The sequence below is a fragment of the Nannospalax galili genome, unplaced genomic scaffold, assembly GCF_000622305.1.
Source record: "Nannospalax galili isolate Female #2095 unplaced genomic scaffold, S.galili_v1.0 scaffold9, whole genome shotgun sequence".
Taxonomy (NCBI): Eukaryota; Metazoa; Chordata; class Mammalia; order Rodentia; family Spalacidae; genus Nannospalax; species Nannospalax galili.
Window position 1 is genome coordinate 5,580,701 of NW_008360332.1, and position 14,957 is coordinate 5,595,657.

At 35.9% G+C, this 14,957-nt stretch overlaps 1 protein-coding gene across 2 annotated transcripts in view; it reads left to right on the forward strand.

The window, feature by feature from the left end:
• Prkacb (protein kinase cAMP-activated catalytic subunit beta) overlaps positions 1 to 14,957 on the forward strand; it is a 137,238-nt gene that overhangs the window by 57,513 nt on the left and 64,768 nt on the right. The window contains exon 1 of one of the 2 annotated variants that reach the window (XM_017796399.2): positions 4,099 to 4,316. The exons of the other annotated variant lie outside the window; for it this stretch is intronic. Coding sequence (XP_017651888.1) covers positions 4,130 to 4,316 — 187 coding nt within the window. The 5' untranslated portion in view covers positions 4,099 to 4,129. Of the gene's footprint in view, positions 1 to 4,098; positions 4,317 to 14,957 lie in introns of those variants that run through there. 2 annotated transcript variants of the gene reach the window in all.

The window sequence follows — 14,957 nt, forward strand, 5'->3', positions numbered from 1 at the left end:
ATATAGACTCTTATGAAGTTATGTTGGCCCATTTAATCTTTGGTTATACTTTCCTTTTGGGTGTTTAAGGCCATACAGTTGGTCCAGATAAACCAATTTATTTTTACTCTTAAGGTCGTTTGAGGATCTGAGGAACCAGCCTTTTAAAAGTCACATATAGTATGAGGCCACTTAGATAACATTTTAGAAAAAGCAAAAACTATTACCCTCAAATCTTTGTTTTTTGCTTTGCTGTGTTGTTTTGGTTTTTGTTGGTTTGGTTTGGTTTGGTTTGGTTTTGAGACAAGGGCTGACTGTGTAGCTCTTGCTTGCCTGGTGCTCATAGCCAGGAAATGCTGATTAAATGTGTGTGCTACCAGGCCCAGCTCAAACCTTTATTTGAATAACAAGGTTATGGTCATGTCATTTGTCCTCCATGTGATGGAAACATCATTTGTATATTAAATATGATTCCATGTCTTCCTTAACCTTCAAACTTCTGTATGTTGTTTTGCTTGACCCCAGCATGGTTGTAAACACAGACGTGGACAGTGAAGCTGAAAGGCACCAAGGTGACCCGCTGAAGGAAAACACTCCTGGCAGAGCCTCAGACCCCTAATAATAGATCCAACAGCCAATCCTGCCCACCACCCTCACTTTCCCTTCTCTCCCTTGAAAAATACTGCAACTAACTTGAAAGGTGCCTCTTGAGAAATCAGAGTCATGAAACCCAAAGAGCCCTGATGTGAGAGTTAAAACACGGTGACTCTGGGCAAGTCACTGATGTTTGTTTTCTCATCTTAATAGAGTGCTAGGGTGCGCATGGTGGCATATTCCTGCCATCCCAGTGCTCGGGGAGCCTGAAGAAGGGGGATCTTGAGATTCAGGCCAGCTTGAGCAACTTAAGATTCTGTCTCCGAATAAAAAGTTTTTTAAAAGGGCTGAGAATATGTATAGAAGAACAGTGGTTAGAGCACTTGTTAGACTATGGTTGAATTCCCAGTACAGTACAGGGTGGTGGTAGAGGTGGCGGAAGTCAGGTAATAATGTCGTATTTAACTCATTTGTGAAGGGTTATGAACCTTAAAATAATTTCATGATGTAGATCATTTTATACGTAGAAATGTCCTTAGCAAATACATCATTACTGTTTACTATTAAATGGAAGAAATGAGTCCGAAATTTTAAAATTTTTGTTAATTTATTCTTTGGCATCTCGGAAATCAAAGCAAGTTGGACTCTGAACGCTTCTTTGAGTCACTCACTTTTAGTTAGAGCTGTAGTTGTTTCTTTCAAGCAGTAGATGCCAGTAGAGGGCTTTTTAAATGAAAATCAAATAGTCTGAGCACTTCCATAGCAACAATTTCCTGGTCATAGTACCATACGTAGAAACATTATCTTAAGAACCAAATAGTCTACCTTCTGCAAGTTCTCCTTCATGACATATGGAAGCCATTTTATTGGGAAAAAAAAGAACAGGTTTCAAATACAGCATATTCAAGATAATTCAGTGAATTTACTTTTTTTTTTTTTTTAGTAAAGTTTATGTGTTGTAGATAAATTAATCTCAGTGTTCTTTAAGTATTGTCAAATATGTTAGCATTAGTTGGTTTAGCGAGGAAATCTCTTGGTGTGGTGTTCAGGGGAGACTAGTATATCGGAGATGTTTGGAGGTTTGGCTGGCAACAAGGACAAAAGCGGTTACCTCAGAAATGGGTGTTTGTATTGAGTGAAAGTGGGAGCATGAAAGAGTGTGAGAAATTTTCAAATCAGTGTAGAAAACGAAAAGTCCAGTAACATTTCTTCTATTGCTGTTGTCTCTTTATATGGTGTGGTGCTTATTGGATTATTTACAGATATAGTCCTTTATAAATAAAATGCTTTCTAGTATTTGGTGATTCTAGTTAGACCTTTCAGTTGTTCAAAGTGAATGCTTCACCTATGTGTTTATTATCTTGTAATACGCATTACACTTAAAAAAATAAAGCAGCAAAATTTAGGAACACAAATTGATAAACAGCCAACATTAATATAAAATCATAAGGTCAGTGGAAACAGGAGAGAACAGTTTATTTTCCTAGGAGCTATGTAGAAGTCTTTCCTGAAGAGGTGACATTTGTAGTGAGCCTTGAAGATGAATAGAATTTCTGTTTTGGAGAGCAAGTCCAAAGAACTGAGGAATTTTATTCACCTCTTAACCAAAGGAGTGGGGCTCTCTGAGCGCCTGCTGTTTAGTAAGCACTGCGGGCTCTCAGTGTCTGCTTTGTGTAAGGCACTGGCAGATGTTAAATTATTCAGCATGCACATGATGATTTATGTGGAGAACTACAAAGTTTCAGAAGTTTAGTCTTATAGATACTGTTGCCTATCTATCCTAATTTTGTTACACTAAAAAAGTAACAAATGGGGGGCTGGAGAGATGGCTCAGGGAACACTGTTCTTGCAGAAGACCTGGGTTCAAATCCCAGCACCCACATGGCAGTTAACAACCGTCTGTAACTCCAGTTCCAGGGAACCCGACAATCTCTTCTGTCCTCCAAGGGCATTGCATGACACAGGTGCACTTACATGCAGGCAATACATGCATACACATAAGATAAAAACAATAAATAAATATTTTTTTAAAAAGTAACAAATAAGTTGTTATATGGCAAAGTTCACTAGTCGGTTTTGCCCTTACAGTAGCCTGCCTTGTGTGCCTGGATGTGTGTTGCCTTAATTTGATTACAGTGTCCCTGTTTATTTTATATCATTTTTGTTCCCTGTATTTTACTTGTCAAATAGTTGGCAGGAAATCTGGACTAAGATATTTTTTCAGAAAGATTTTTTTTAAGCTCCTTTTTTCCTTTTCTTTTCCTTCTTTGTTTTGAACTTCCAAAGTGAAAAGTACACATGGTGTCAAAAGGCAACACTCATAACCCTTATTAACTGCCATTGGTACCTTTATTCCTGCCAAGTGAAGACGGCAAATTTTATTGACTTTCAGTTAACATATATTTCTAAGAAATCATTAAGTCAGAGGATTAGGTAAGCAGTAGTTTTCTGTGTTAAGGTTTTAAAATTAGTATAGTTCAGCCACTAGGAAGGAATTCTTTTTCTTGGTGGACATTTTTTGGTGCAGCTGATGTCCTATAAAATTATAATTTACAATTATATTACCTTCTATAATTTTAAATATGATATTTTGTAGTTCTTTTCAAACTTCAGAATGTTTTGAAATGTATTTGTTAACAGTCACATGTCCATAAATAAATTTGATAAGCAATATTCACATGCTAAATTTCTGTAGCTCCTGTATGTATTAAACTTAAGTCAATGAGTTAGCAGCATTTTTTTCTTTGAAATTATTAGGTTATAGCTCTAACCCTAACCATAACCATAACCACAGCCCTAGCCTTAACCCTAACCCTAACACTAGCCCTAAGCCTAACACTAGTTCTTTTTCTTTAAGCTTTTAAAGACAGGTTTATTTATATATAAGTGCATGAAATTGAATACAGAAACCTTACTAAAATACTGTATATTACAAATTTTAATCCAATACATTCTATGTAATGACACTGAAAAAAAAAAGAAATTATTAGGTCAGATTTTTTTTCTTAGTTATAGCATAGGTATTATCAGTTTCTTTTTGCCAGAGGCTTGTCACATCCATTCACCAATTCTGATGAAGTTAACTGCTTATAAAGATTCATAAAATCTGTAAAATAGTTGATTTCCTGGAAAAATGCTACCTGCCTTTTTACTATGCTAATATTTGGCCTCCAGTTATTTATATAGAGTCGTAATACATGCTTAATCTGTTTTCCCATTTCCAAAAATATTTTCAACCTACTGTACATATTGAAGCTTTATAGGTAGTTTGCTCATTAACGTGCATATTAGTATCATAACACTCAAAGCTAGAGCCTTTTAGCAGATATTGCAAGTTTTAACATTTCCATCTCTGGCTGAAATGAGGAGTTTTGCTAAGTAAAGCTCGGTAGCGTGCTGGTTTATATTAACAGGAAACAGAGCTGCAGTAGTGGTTTGCGTACCCTGCAAACAGGAAGTTTAACACATGCATAGCTCTCAGCTTCTCTGAAAGAAGTTGTTGAGCTCCTTCTGGAAATAGTTTCAGTTACTTTAAGTAAAGTGTGAATGCACTTGAATGGCAGCTTACAGAGAACTGTCCTGTAGCCAGCACACAGGAACATCTACTGCTCTCCAGAAACTGGAAGGTTTTGCTAGCCGACTGTTTCATAGGCATTCCAAAGGTACTGCACATGACCAGAAAGCAGCCCTGGAAAATGACAGCCTTCATTTCTCTGAACATACTGCCTTATGGGACAGATCAAGTAAGTTTTGTTTTCACTGATGCATTACAGTTAGAAGTCAAAATACTAATTAAAGCTTTAACATGTGTTTTGTCTGTTGTTTTATGACATGCACAGGACATTTTACAAAGAGGAAGTTGAAAAAATTCCATAGAAACTTGATAAGTTAAGCTGAATAGTGTACTTTGTTGTTTTGTATGTGACTACCTAAGTTGAATATCAATGATAAAATTGTCTCTGATATTTTTATATTATTATGTGATACTCATTTCTAATATTTGTCAGTTTGTGTTTTTAAAATTGTTGTCCTTACATAAAAATAATGAAAAGATAAAAATAATGATGTGTACTTTAAATTTTTCTTATATTTATAACTATTTGGAAGGAACAAGAAAACTTTATGTTTACATGTGTATGTAAAAGTTATTTGTTTTTACAGAGATTTTTTTTAAATAAAATCAAAATAGATTAATTGATGTAAAAATTTACATTTATTACATTATGGACCTCAAAATCTTTCATAATTATATTTTATATCATTTATAAATATGGCTGTGGGTTAACCAAGTTGTTTATTAACTTTTTTCAGAGCATGTTAAAATGTAGACTTACTGTTTTTCTAAAATGGGGTATGGAACCATCTTTGGTGGCGTGAACTTTAAAGGATAAGTTTCACATATAAACAATACCAGTCCCACCGTTCCCCATAGACCTTGGAGTCTTCCCAAGGAGTGTTTGTCACTGTGATTAAAGGAACAGTAGAATTACCACTGCACTTATGCCTTTTTTGGCCCATTTGTTTGGTTATCAAATAGCACTTTGTGTTTATGGATTTGAAACAGTTAAGGAAGAAAACTCATTCTTAAAAAAGTATAAAAATTTTGCTCTGATTTATATAGCACATGGATAGTTCTCTAAAAGCTTGCTTGAGTTGCTGTTGTACTAGGTCAGAATTTTGTTTTAAACTAATTAAGGCTACTTTAGGGAGAAAGTGAAAAAGAACATGTATTTATACAAACCTTTTTTTTTCATTCTGGGTGTGTGTGTGTGTGTGTGTGTGTGTGTGTGTGTGTGTAAGAGAGAGACAGAGAGACAGAGAGAGACAGTGAGGGAGTTGACTCCAGGTCTCACACTGTAGCTCAGGATGACTGGGATCTTGCCTCAGTTTCCTGAATGGTAGGGTTACAAATATGAATCACCATGGCCAACTGCTCAAAAGATTTGGTTACCTGTTGTTAATCTCGTCTATGTAGCAAATTGACAGGTGAAGAATCTCATTTGTCTTTAAGTTAGTGAACTGCTGTGTGTTGAAATAATGGTACATCATTAAAATTTACTGTGTAACAGGTACTTTCTAATTCTGCTTGCCTTATTCTGTAAAATTATTCTTCTAAGCCCTTTTGGACATTTTTTGGGGTGTACTTTAAAGATAGTTTTTAATTTTAAACAAGGAACTGGGACAGAGTTGAATAAATTTCTGTTTCTTGGATGAATGTCATGAAATTTAATAATTGAAAGTTAGATTTGAACTGGACTTGGACCAGTTTTTAACTATACAAGACCTGTGTACTTTCTGAAAACACATTTTAAAATGTAGCAATAGAATGTAGTACTGTGAGCCATTATTTCTTTTTGAAAAATAAGCAAACCTTATCACTCTGTGAGTAATAGGCACAGTGGAAGCAATAGTTAAAGAGCAACTAAAGCTCACTCCGTATTCTCCCACCTTCTTCTCCTTTTCATATCCTCAAACTGTTATAATAGATGACGCCATGGTTTTATGTGTAAGGAAGAACACAGCAAGCATGGAGCACTAGCCTCCCATTAGGGAGTGTGTTAATGTAGAGGAGAAAACAGCAGCAACATGAATCTGTCATTTCTGCATTACAGGTGTGTGTGTGTGTGTGTGCGTGTGCACGCGCGCGCCCAATTTTGTATTTATTTTTGCATGAGTTATGGAAGAAGGGCTTTTGACAATATGAACTTTTCATACTAAACACATTGTTCAAAGTTGCTTAGAGGAACTTAGCTGACTTGTTTGACAAGGAAAGAGTGCCATATCTCCTGATAATAAACATCAGGGCATTCTTGTTCCAAAGTGCTATTTTAAGAAACAACTAAATGCAGAGGTTGTGTTAAAAAATAGGCTCATGGACTATTGAGTAAAGACGGATGACTAATTTAGGCAGACATGTTTTTGGTGTTTGAAGTCAGGGTTTTGCTATGAAGCTCAGGTTAACTTTTACTATGTAGCCCAGGCTAGCCTCATACTTGCTGTGATCGTCCTGCCCTGGCCTTCTGAGGATTTGAGGCATGCCCCCATTTCACCTGAAGGCAGATACGAAATGTGACAAACTTTAGTCATATAATACATATGAAGAAATACAGAACATGGGTGATAGAGTAGTTCCAAGGAGCTCATCTTTAATGATCAAATTAGGTAACAACAGTTCTTGTGTGGTAACTTAAACATGTTGCAGTTTCGTTACACATGTAAGCATGTCAAGTTCTGGTAGAAGCACGGGGTTTCTGATTTTTCTTCTCACTCAGAACAATGGAGGTACTCCATTGACTTGTCTTCTCAGTAAATTATGATCACTTTTTAAGTCATTCTTTGATCATAATAGGTTCAGTTAAATAGTACTGAAAGAAATTGAATGTTTGCATGTTGTAAGCCTTTGATTTTACACATTTATCAAATGTCTACACTCTAACATTTTAAAGAGTAAATATATCAATACCATCAACAACTTTACCTGTCTTTCCTTTCCATAAATTGACAAGATGTTTCTCTGGTAGATACAGCTTTGTTTTAGAGACTTGTAGATTCAAAAGTTATAATGAATTAGTAAATGATTTTAGATATGAATGTCCTCAGGTAAAATTAGGTAACTCGAGTGATTGTATTAAACTTGTCTGTTTTACCTTTTTGAAGCTTATAAAGTCTTTCAATTTACTTTTTCTTAGTCCCTTAAATCTGTGTCATTGTAAATTCTAAATTAGGAGAACTTTCCACGTTATTTTCTACCTACTCTTTCCATTTTGCAATTGTTTTATGACATGATTGATTATAACCAATTTCTACTCATTTGATAAACTTTTTTGAATATTATATCATAGTCTATAAATTATGATCATAAACAGGATTCTGGGGAAAATAAGATACTCTTAACGTTCAAACCATGGGAAGAAGAGCAAACATAGAAACAACATAATACTTAAGGCATATGATATTAGTGCTCAGAATTTTGGAATAATAGGGAGCCAGCACAGGTGGGGAGAGAGGGGGGGGAGAACTGGGGGTTTCTAACTTAGAGTATTGAGCATGGCAGGCAAGCAGCATTCTGCCTATGAACCATATGTTTTTTAAAAATGGAGAGTCATAATATAATGAGACCATACTTAAAAGAGCTGAAAGAAATTGAACTCCTAATGCAGGATGAGTTAACTACAAGGAGACGCATATAGCTGTGTCTGTTTGGGTTGAGTGCTTACTTATGATTAACAGTTTTCAAACTACAGTGACTGGCTGTAATAGCCAGATAGTGAATTCCCTTTATAACAGTACTTGCTCAAAATACTTCTGATGTGTTTCCTTTGCCTACTTCTGACAGTGGTGAGATTTGCACATACTTACAGCTTCTCTCGGTTACTGATTCTTAACAACCGCCAAAGCACCCCATCCCGCTGTCTTTCATCCTTACTCGAATTCACCATCTCCTCCTTTACATTCTCCTGTTCATTTTGTACTCACTTTGGACAGGACCTGTTTTATGGTGTAAAGTTGCATTTCTATTAGTCCTTGTGTTATATCTGTCAGAAATTTGATTTTGAACTCCCTGAAGGTGTAGAAATAGTTCATTCTGGTATTACTAGCACTCTTCTCAATTAATGCTGTTATTTGCTATATTAACATTTTATATGCTTTAGACTTATGTTAATGAACCTTCTCCAACTTGTTCTATTATAATCTTTGCAATTTCCTTTAAAGGCACATGGACATTTGCCAAAATACTTGCATGACCCTAGTAAATACTATATTCCAAGGGCAAAGCACCTTCCACTGTTACCTGTATCATTTGTTCTGAGTTTTAATAAGAATTGGGATAATCAACAATTACATTTCTATCACTACAAAACATTTTTTGCCCAGTGCACCAATTGCCACTCTTATTCAATCTTACACAAATGGTCAGCAGCTTTCTGTCTCTATATATTTACTTTTCCAGACATCTTATGTCATTGGAATTATACAGCATGTAAATCTATTGTTTCTGACATATTTCACTTAGAATATTATTTTTGTGGTTCATCTGTATTGCAGAATGTGACAGTAGTTGGTTCTTTTTTAATTGCTGAACAATGCTGTGTTCTGTGGCTGTAGCACATTTAGTTTATTTGTTCTGCGACTGATGAGCACAAGTATTGTTTCCAGGTTTGGGGACATTTGGATAGTGTTATTGTAAATATTTGAGAACAAATTTGTGTGGACAAGGATGTTCATATGTTTTGGGTAGATATCTGGAAGTAGAATTATTGTCATATATACACACACACAAACATGTTATTTACATTTTTAAGAAAATGACAGAGTATTTTCAAAAGTAGATTGTCCTATTTTACACTTCTACCTGCAATGTAGGAAGAGTCTACTTTTCTTTATATGATCATAAGGACTTGGTATATGTATCATAAGAATTTAAGGTATAGCCAGTTTGGAGGATGAGCTGGTATTTTACAACCTGTTTTCAGTCTATATGTCTATAACAACTGGTAATACTTGGTATATTTTCATAATCCTGTTTTTTAAAGTATTATTTTTATTTTATGTGTATGAGTGTATTTCTTGCATATATATAAGTGCACCCATGAAATGCAATGTCTGCGGAGGTGAGAATAATTTCCTAGAACTGGAGTTATGGACCATCAGATTCCCTAGAAGAGTTATGGACCATTGTTAGCCACCATGTGGGCGCTGGGAATTGAACCTGGGTCCTCTGCAGCCAGTGCTCTTAACCACTGAGCCATCTCTTTAGCCCTTTACTTTCATATTCTTAGAAGCTGTTTCTGTGTCTAGTTTGGAGAAATGTATTTTCAAATTTTTGTCCACTTTCAAAATTCAATTGTCTTTTTATTACATCTCAAGAATTCATTATATATTCTGAATACAAATTCTTTCCAAGATTTATAATTTGCAAGTATTTCTTATCAGTTTAGGGCCTGTCTTGTTGTTTCTTAAAATGACATCTTTTTAGAGTGAAAGTCTGTAATTTTAATGAAGTCCGGTTTAGCTTTTCTTCCCTTTTTGTGTTGTACGTTTTGTGCCAGTCCTTAGGAAATCTTTCCTTACCAAAAAGTAATTAGTATTTTCAATCTGTACCAATCCTACAAATCCGTCTTTAGTTTTATATTCAGCAAAGCATGGAGCAAGTTATTGTTTGTGTATCTTTTTTTGTAGGGTTTTTGTTGTTGTTTAGATAGGGTCTCCCTGCAGCACCAACTGGCCTAGAACTCACTATGCAGACCAGACTGGCTTCAATCTCACAGAGATTAGCTGCCTCTGTCTCAAGAGTGCTAGGATTAATGGCGTGCACCACCATGCCCAACCTGTGTCTCTAGTTTTTATTACTTAATTAGTTAGAAAACTTCCCTTCCTCCATTGAGCTATCTTAATACCTTTGTCAAAAGCTTGTTGACGTTCTGTGCTCTTTTCTGAACCCTCAGCTCTGTCCCAGTGAACTAATGTCTGTCTTCATGCCAAACCACAGTCTTGATAAATTTTGAACTCAAGTAGTTTAAGTCTTCTAACTTTATGTTCTTTTATTACCAAAATTATTTTAGCTGTTCTAGGTCCTTTGTCTTTCCATATAATTTAAAGATTAGCTTGCAGTTTCTAAAGAAAAGCCTGCTGAAGTTTTCATAAATACTGTGTTGAGTCTACAGATTAATATGCAAGAAATTGTCATCTTAACAATATTGTCTTGTGATCTATGGACTTGAAATGTCTCTTTATCTGTTCTTTAATTTCTGTGGTGCTTATGTCTTCGTAAGTTAATTTCCAAGCATTTTATTTCCATTGGTACTATTGTGAATGAAGCTGTTTCTCGATTTCACTTTTGGATTATCTACTGTTCATTTTTTCAATTCTAGTAGTTTCTTTGTGAATTTATAATTTTCTTCATATGGGATCATGCTGTCTTCACATAAAGATAACTTTGTTTTAGAGGCTTATCTAAAAGTCTTTAATAAAATCTTTCCTTTATTACACTGGCTAGAACTTACACAATTTATGCAAATGAACTGCATACATACATGGGAGTGTTTTGTGCCTGGTTAAAACATTCCATCTCTCACCAGCAAGTATGACAAATCTTACATGGTCATAGAGAATAGTTCTTTTATGTGCTGCTGGCTTAGATGTGAAGGCATTTGGAACAGAGATCTTTGCATCAGTGTTTGTGGTAGATACTGATTTATAGTTTTTTTCAGCTCTTTGCCTGACTTTGCTTTCAGCCCTTATAGAATGAGTCAGAAAGTATTCTTTGCTATGAATTTTGATCATGGCTTGTATAAGCTTGGTATTGTGTTTGAAAACTTTGTAATATTCCTCTGGGAAGCCATATAGACCTGAGCTTTTAATTATGAGAATTTTTAAAACTTACCCAATATTTTAATTTTTTTATGTCTTCAGGCTTTCTACTTCTTGAGTTCATTTTGGTAATTTGGCTTTTTGATAATTTATCTACTTCAGATCTGACTTCTGGTAATTTGTATCTTTTAGTAATTTATACGTTTCATCTAAGCATTCTTATATTATTGGATTGGCAAAAAGTATCTTGTATTTTCTTTTTTAATAATCATATATCACCATGCCTGACTAATTTCTTTTGACTAATTTTTTATGTATATGAGTGTTTTGTCTGCATGTATATAAGTACACCTGTTCACATAGTGCCTTTGGAGGCCAGAAGGGGGCATCAGATCCCCTGGAAGTGGAGTGAAGGATGGTTGTTAGCTGCCATCTGGGTCCTCTGCAAGAGCAGCCAGTGCTCTTAACCCCTGAGCTATCTCTCCAGCCCCTGTTTACTTATATTATTTTCTTATAATTTCAATTTCTCTAGCATTAGTAGTGATAATGATTTTTTTTTCTTTTTTGTTCTCAAGCTTGGTAACATGTCTGTCATATTTGAATTTTGTTCAGTCTTATCAGTGATATTGGTCCTGTGCATGTTTTCTATTTCAATTTTATTAATTTTTTCTTTTGTGTTTACCTTTCTATTACCAATTTCTTAAAGTAGAAACTGAAGTTATTGATTTGGGACCGGTTAATGCTTTGAGTATGAAATGGTCCCCCACAGTCTTGGGTTTGAGCAGCTGGTTCACACCCAGTGGCACCATTTTGTGAGGCTGTGGAACCTTTTGGACTTGGGGTCTGACTGGCTGACATAGAGCCCTAGGAGTAGATCTTGAAGGTTTCAACTCTGCCTCTGCCAGCCTCCCTCTGCTTCCTGGTGTGGCAGCTGCCTCCTGCTCCCACTGCCAAGAGTGCTGCTGTGCCTTCCCCGCTGTGATGGACCACTCTCAGTCCTGAGCCAAAATAAATGATTCTTCTTCAAGTTCTTCCATTAGGTGCTTTGTCACAACAACCGGGAAAGTAACTAGTTCAGATTCTTTTTTTCTAAGTGATCAAAGTTCTGAATTGCCTCCCAGCCTTTGCATTGTCTGTATCCCATAAATGTTACATTGTGTGTGTTTTCTTTCAGTTGAAAGTATTTCTTATTTCCTGGTGTGTGTATGAGAGAGAGAGAGAGAGAGAGAGAGAGAGAGAGAGAGAGTGAGATTTAACATCCAAATATTTGAGGACTTCCAAATTTTCTTTCTGTTAATTCTTTAATTAATACTGTTTTAAAAAATTATTGGGTGGAGGGGGGTTGCATGTGTGCAGTGGTGAACATGTTGAGGTCAGAGGACAATTTTCAGGAGTCACTTCTCTCCTTCCACCATGTGGGACCTAAGGATCCAACTCAGGTCATCAGGCTTGGTAGCATGTGCCTTTGCCCACTGAGCTATCTCATCAGTCCTTAATTATAATTGATAAAGAGAATCTATTTTAAAAGATTTAGCAATCTGTTTGAATCCGTTTGTTATATTGTCCTACATGTGGTTAATACAGAGAATTCCTATGTGCATTTTGAAAGAATAACATTCTGCTGACTTTAAATGTTGTATTTTATGAATGTGAATTTTTAATGGCATTACTTGTTTATTTTTGCTTATTTTCTGTCTAGCTTTTCCATGAATTATTAAGACTTGAAATCACCAACTGTCATTATTCGGCATCGCCAAGTTTCAGTGAAAGGTGGGAGGCATGTGTGCTGGTTCTTCCATTATATTGTGATGGAGGTGAAGAATTCCCACTGTGTGGTGATGCTGTAGTCCCTGAGTTCATAGTACAATGCATTATTCATGTGGTTATGACAGTGTCGGTGTCGACAGATCTGCTGTTCTGACAATTGTATGAAAGTATAGTACATGTGATTGTAGATAGTACATAATGCTCAGTGATGGGAGCAAACAGTTAATTTTTTAAGACTGGTACAGTCATCAGCTTTATTCTCTATGATGTGGGGCAGATCTCCAGTAGATCATGGCAAACCCAAAAACCTCATGACAAATGAAAGTTAAATAGGAAGGAATGGAGGGGGGAGGAAGGGAGGGCTTCAAAAGGGAGGACAGAAATACATTGTCCACAAAGTGAGAGTAAAGAATTGTGTTACTGGCTATGTGTTTTCTATATTATTCTGTTTATCATTATATCAGGACACATCCTCTGTTTATATATGAAGAGTTCACCATGAAGCAGTGTGCCAGGTTATGTCTGCAGCACCCTCAGTAGTTCATATTTACACTGAATTTCTTTATGGCACCATTTTATCTTCTGCTGGGTTTAATCTCCTATTGTTTTGTTCATCATGCCCCCAAGCATAAAGTCCATTGTCACTGTTGTCAGTATGAGATCACTTTAACTGACCTGGAGTGAGAGGAAGAGTGGCTAAGGACTGTACAGGTGGAAAATCAGAGACGGTTATCGCTTGCCCTTTGGGCATGTTCCTTTCCATTATGGCCATAATCAAGAGTGAAGACAGAGACTACGGAAGGATCTGCTTCATTGAAAGCAAAGACCTGTACCACATATTTAAGAGAAACAGCTAGTGGATTGAAGACCAGGCACACATGTGTCAAAACAAAAAGGTTATTGCAAATGATGAAAGAAAGAACCTTACAATGATGTTCAATTTTCTGGTAGCTTCAGGTGGTTTACATGATTAAGAATCATTGTTGCATAATTGTGAGTGAGTGGTGGGTCTTTGAGGACTGATGTGAAGGCAGCTGAAGAGTTTTAGAGGCCTATACATGAGCTCATGAAGGAAATGGAAGCAAATCTGGCCGAGCAGTAGTCTGTACCAACAACCTAGGTATTGGTCTTTTAATGATTATAAAATGTCCTTTTTGTTTCTTATATAATGTTTCTCAACAAAAAGTTTATCTTATCAGCTACTGCTGTGGCACTCCAGGGTCATGCTGTTGCTGGGCTGAGATGTGTAGTTCTCTTATTTTCCTCCTGTTTGTATCTTCAGATCTGAAGTGTGTCATAGATGGTGTACAGTCGGACCTTGCTTTTTAATCAGTCTGATAACTACTGCCTTTTCCATTGCATTTAATGTAATTGTTGATACAGTTGGATTTACAGCTTCTGTTTTATTGTTTTGTTTCATAGTTTTTATTCTTATTTTGCTCCTGTTTTCCTCTTTAATACCTTGTTTTTTGTATTAAGCAAATGCAAATTATACCATTTAAGACCTGTTGATTTTTCAACTGTGAAAGTTGTTTTTCTTAATAGCTGCTTTATGGGTTTTAATATGGTTTTATCTGATCACAATCTACTTTGGATGTAATTGTAGTAAAGTAGAACTACTTTATACTAGCATAACTCAATTTCTTGCCTAAATTTGTTATTTTCACATATATTGCATTTATATATTTTGTAGCCCTATACTTAGCAGGTTTAAGGCCCTGGGTTTGGCCTCAATCCCACTGTACGCACACACACACACACACACACACACACACACACACCCTGTGTGTATAGTCTATAGATGCATATATATGGCATATATATGTATATATATGTGTGTATATATCTGTATATGTATACACACAAACACACATACTTGCTTACTGCTCTTCCATGTCCAGTGCTCTTCATGTTTGCTTTTAGCTTTCATGTCATGCAGGACTTCCCCATTCTCTCCACTTACAGCACGTGCCCTCACTTGTACTTTCTCTACGAATGTTCTGTTTCTTCTTTGTAGAGAGTAGTTTTCCTAGATATGTAGTTATTATTGGACATATTGTTTCTTCTGTCACTTTTAGTGGGTCATTTCATTGTCTTCTGATCACACTTACTTCTAATGAGAGGTTCACATTTGATAGGTAAAAAGTTGGTGGAGAATGAGCAAATGGAGGATGAGGCACTGAGGCACAGATAAAACTCCATCAAAATAGGGTTTATTAGCAAAGGAACACATGGGACAGATTCCCTTCTGGGCAGGGAAAATGTCTGCCTGGGTCTTGAGCTGGGGTCTTTTTAAAAGGGTGGCT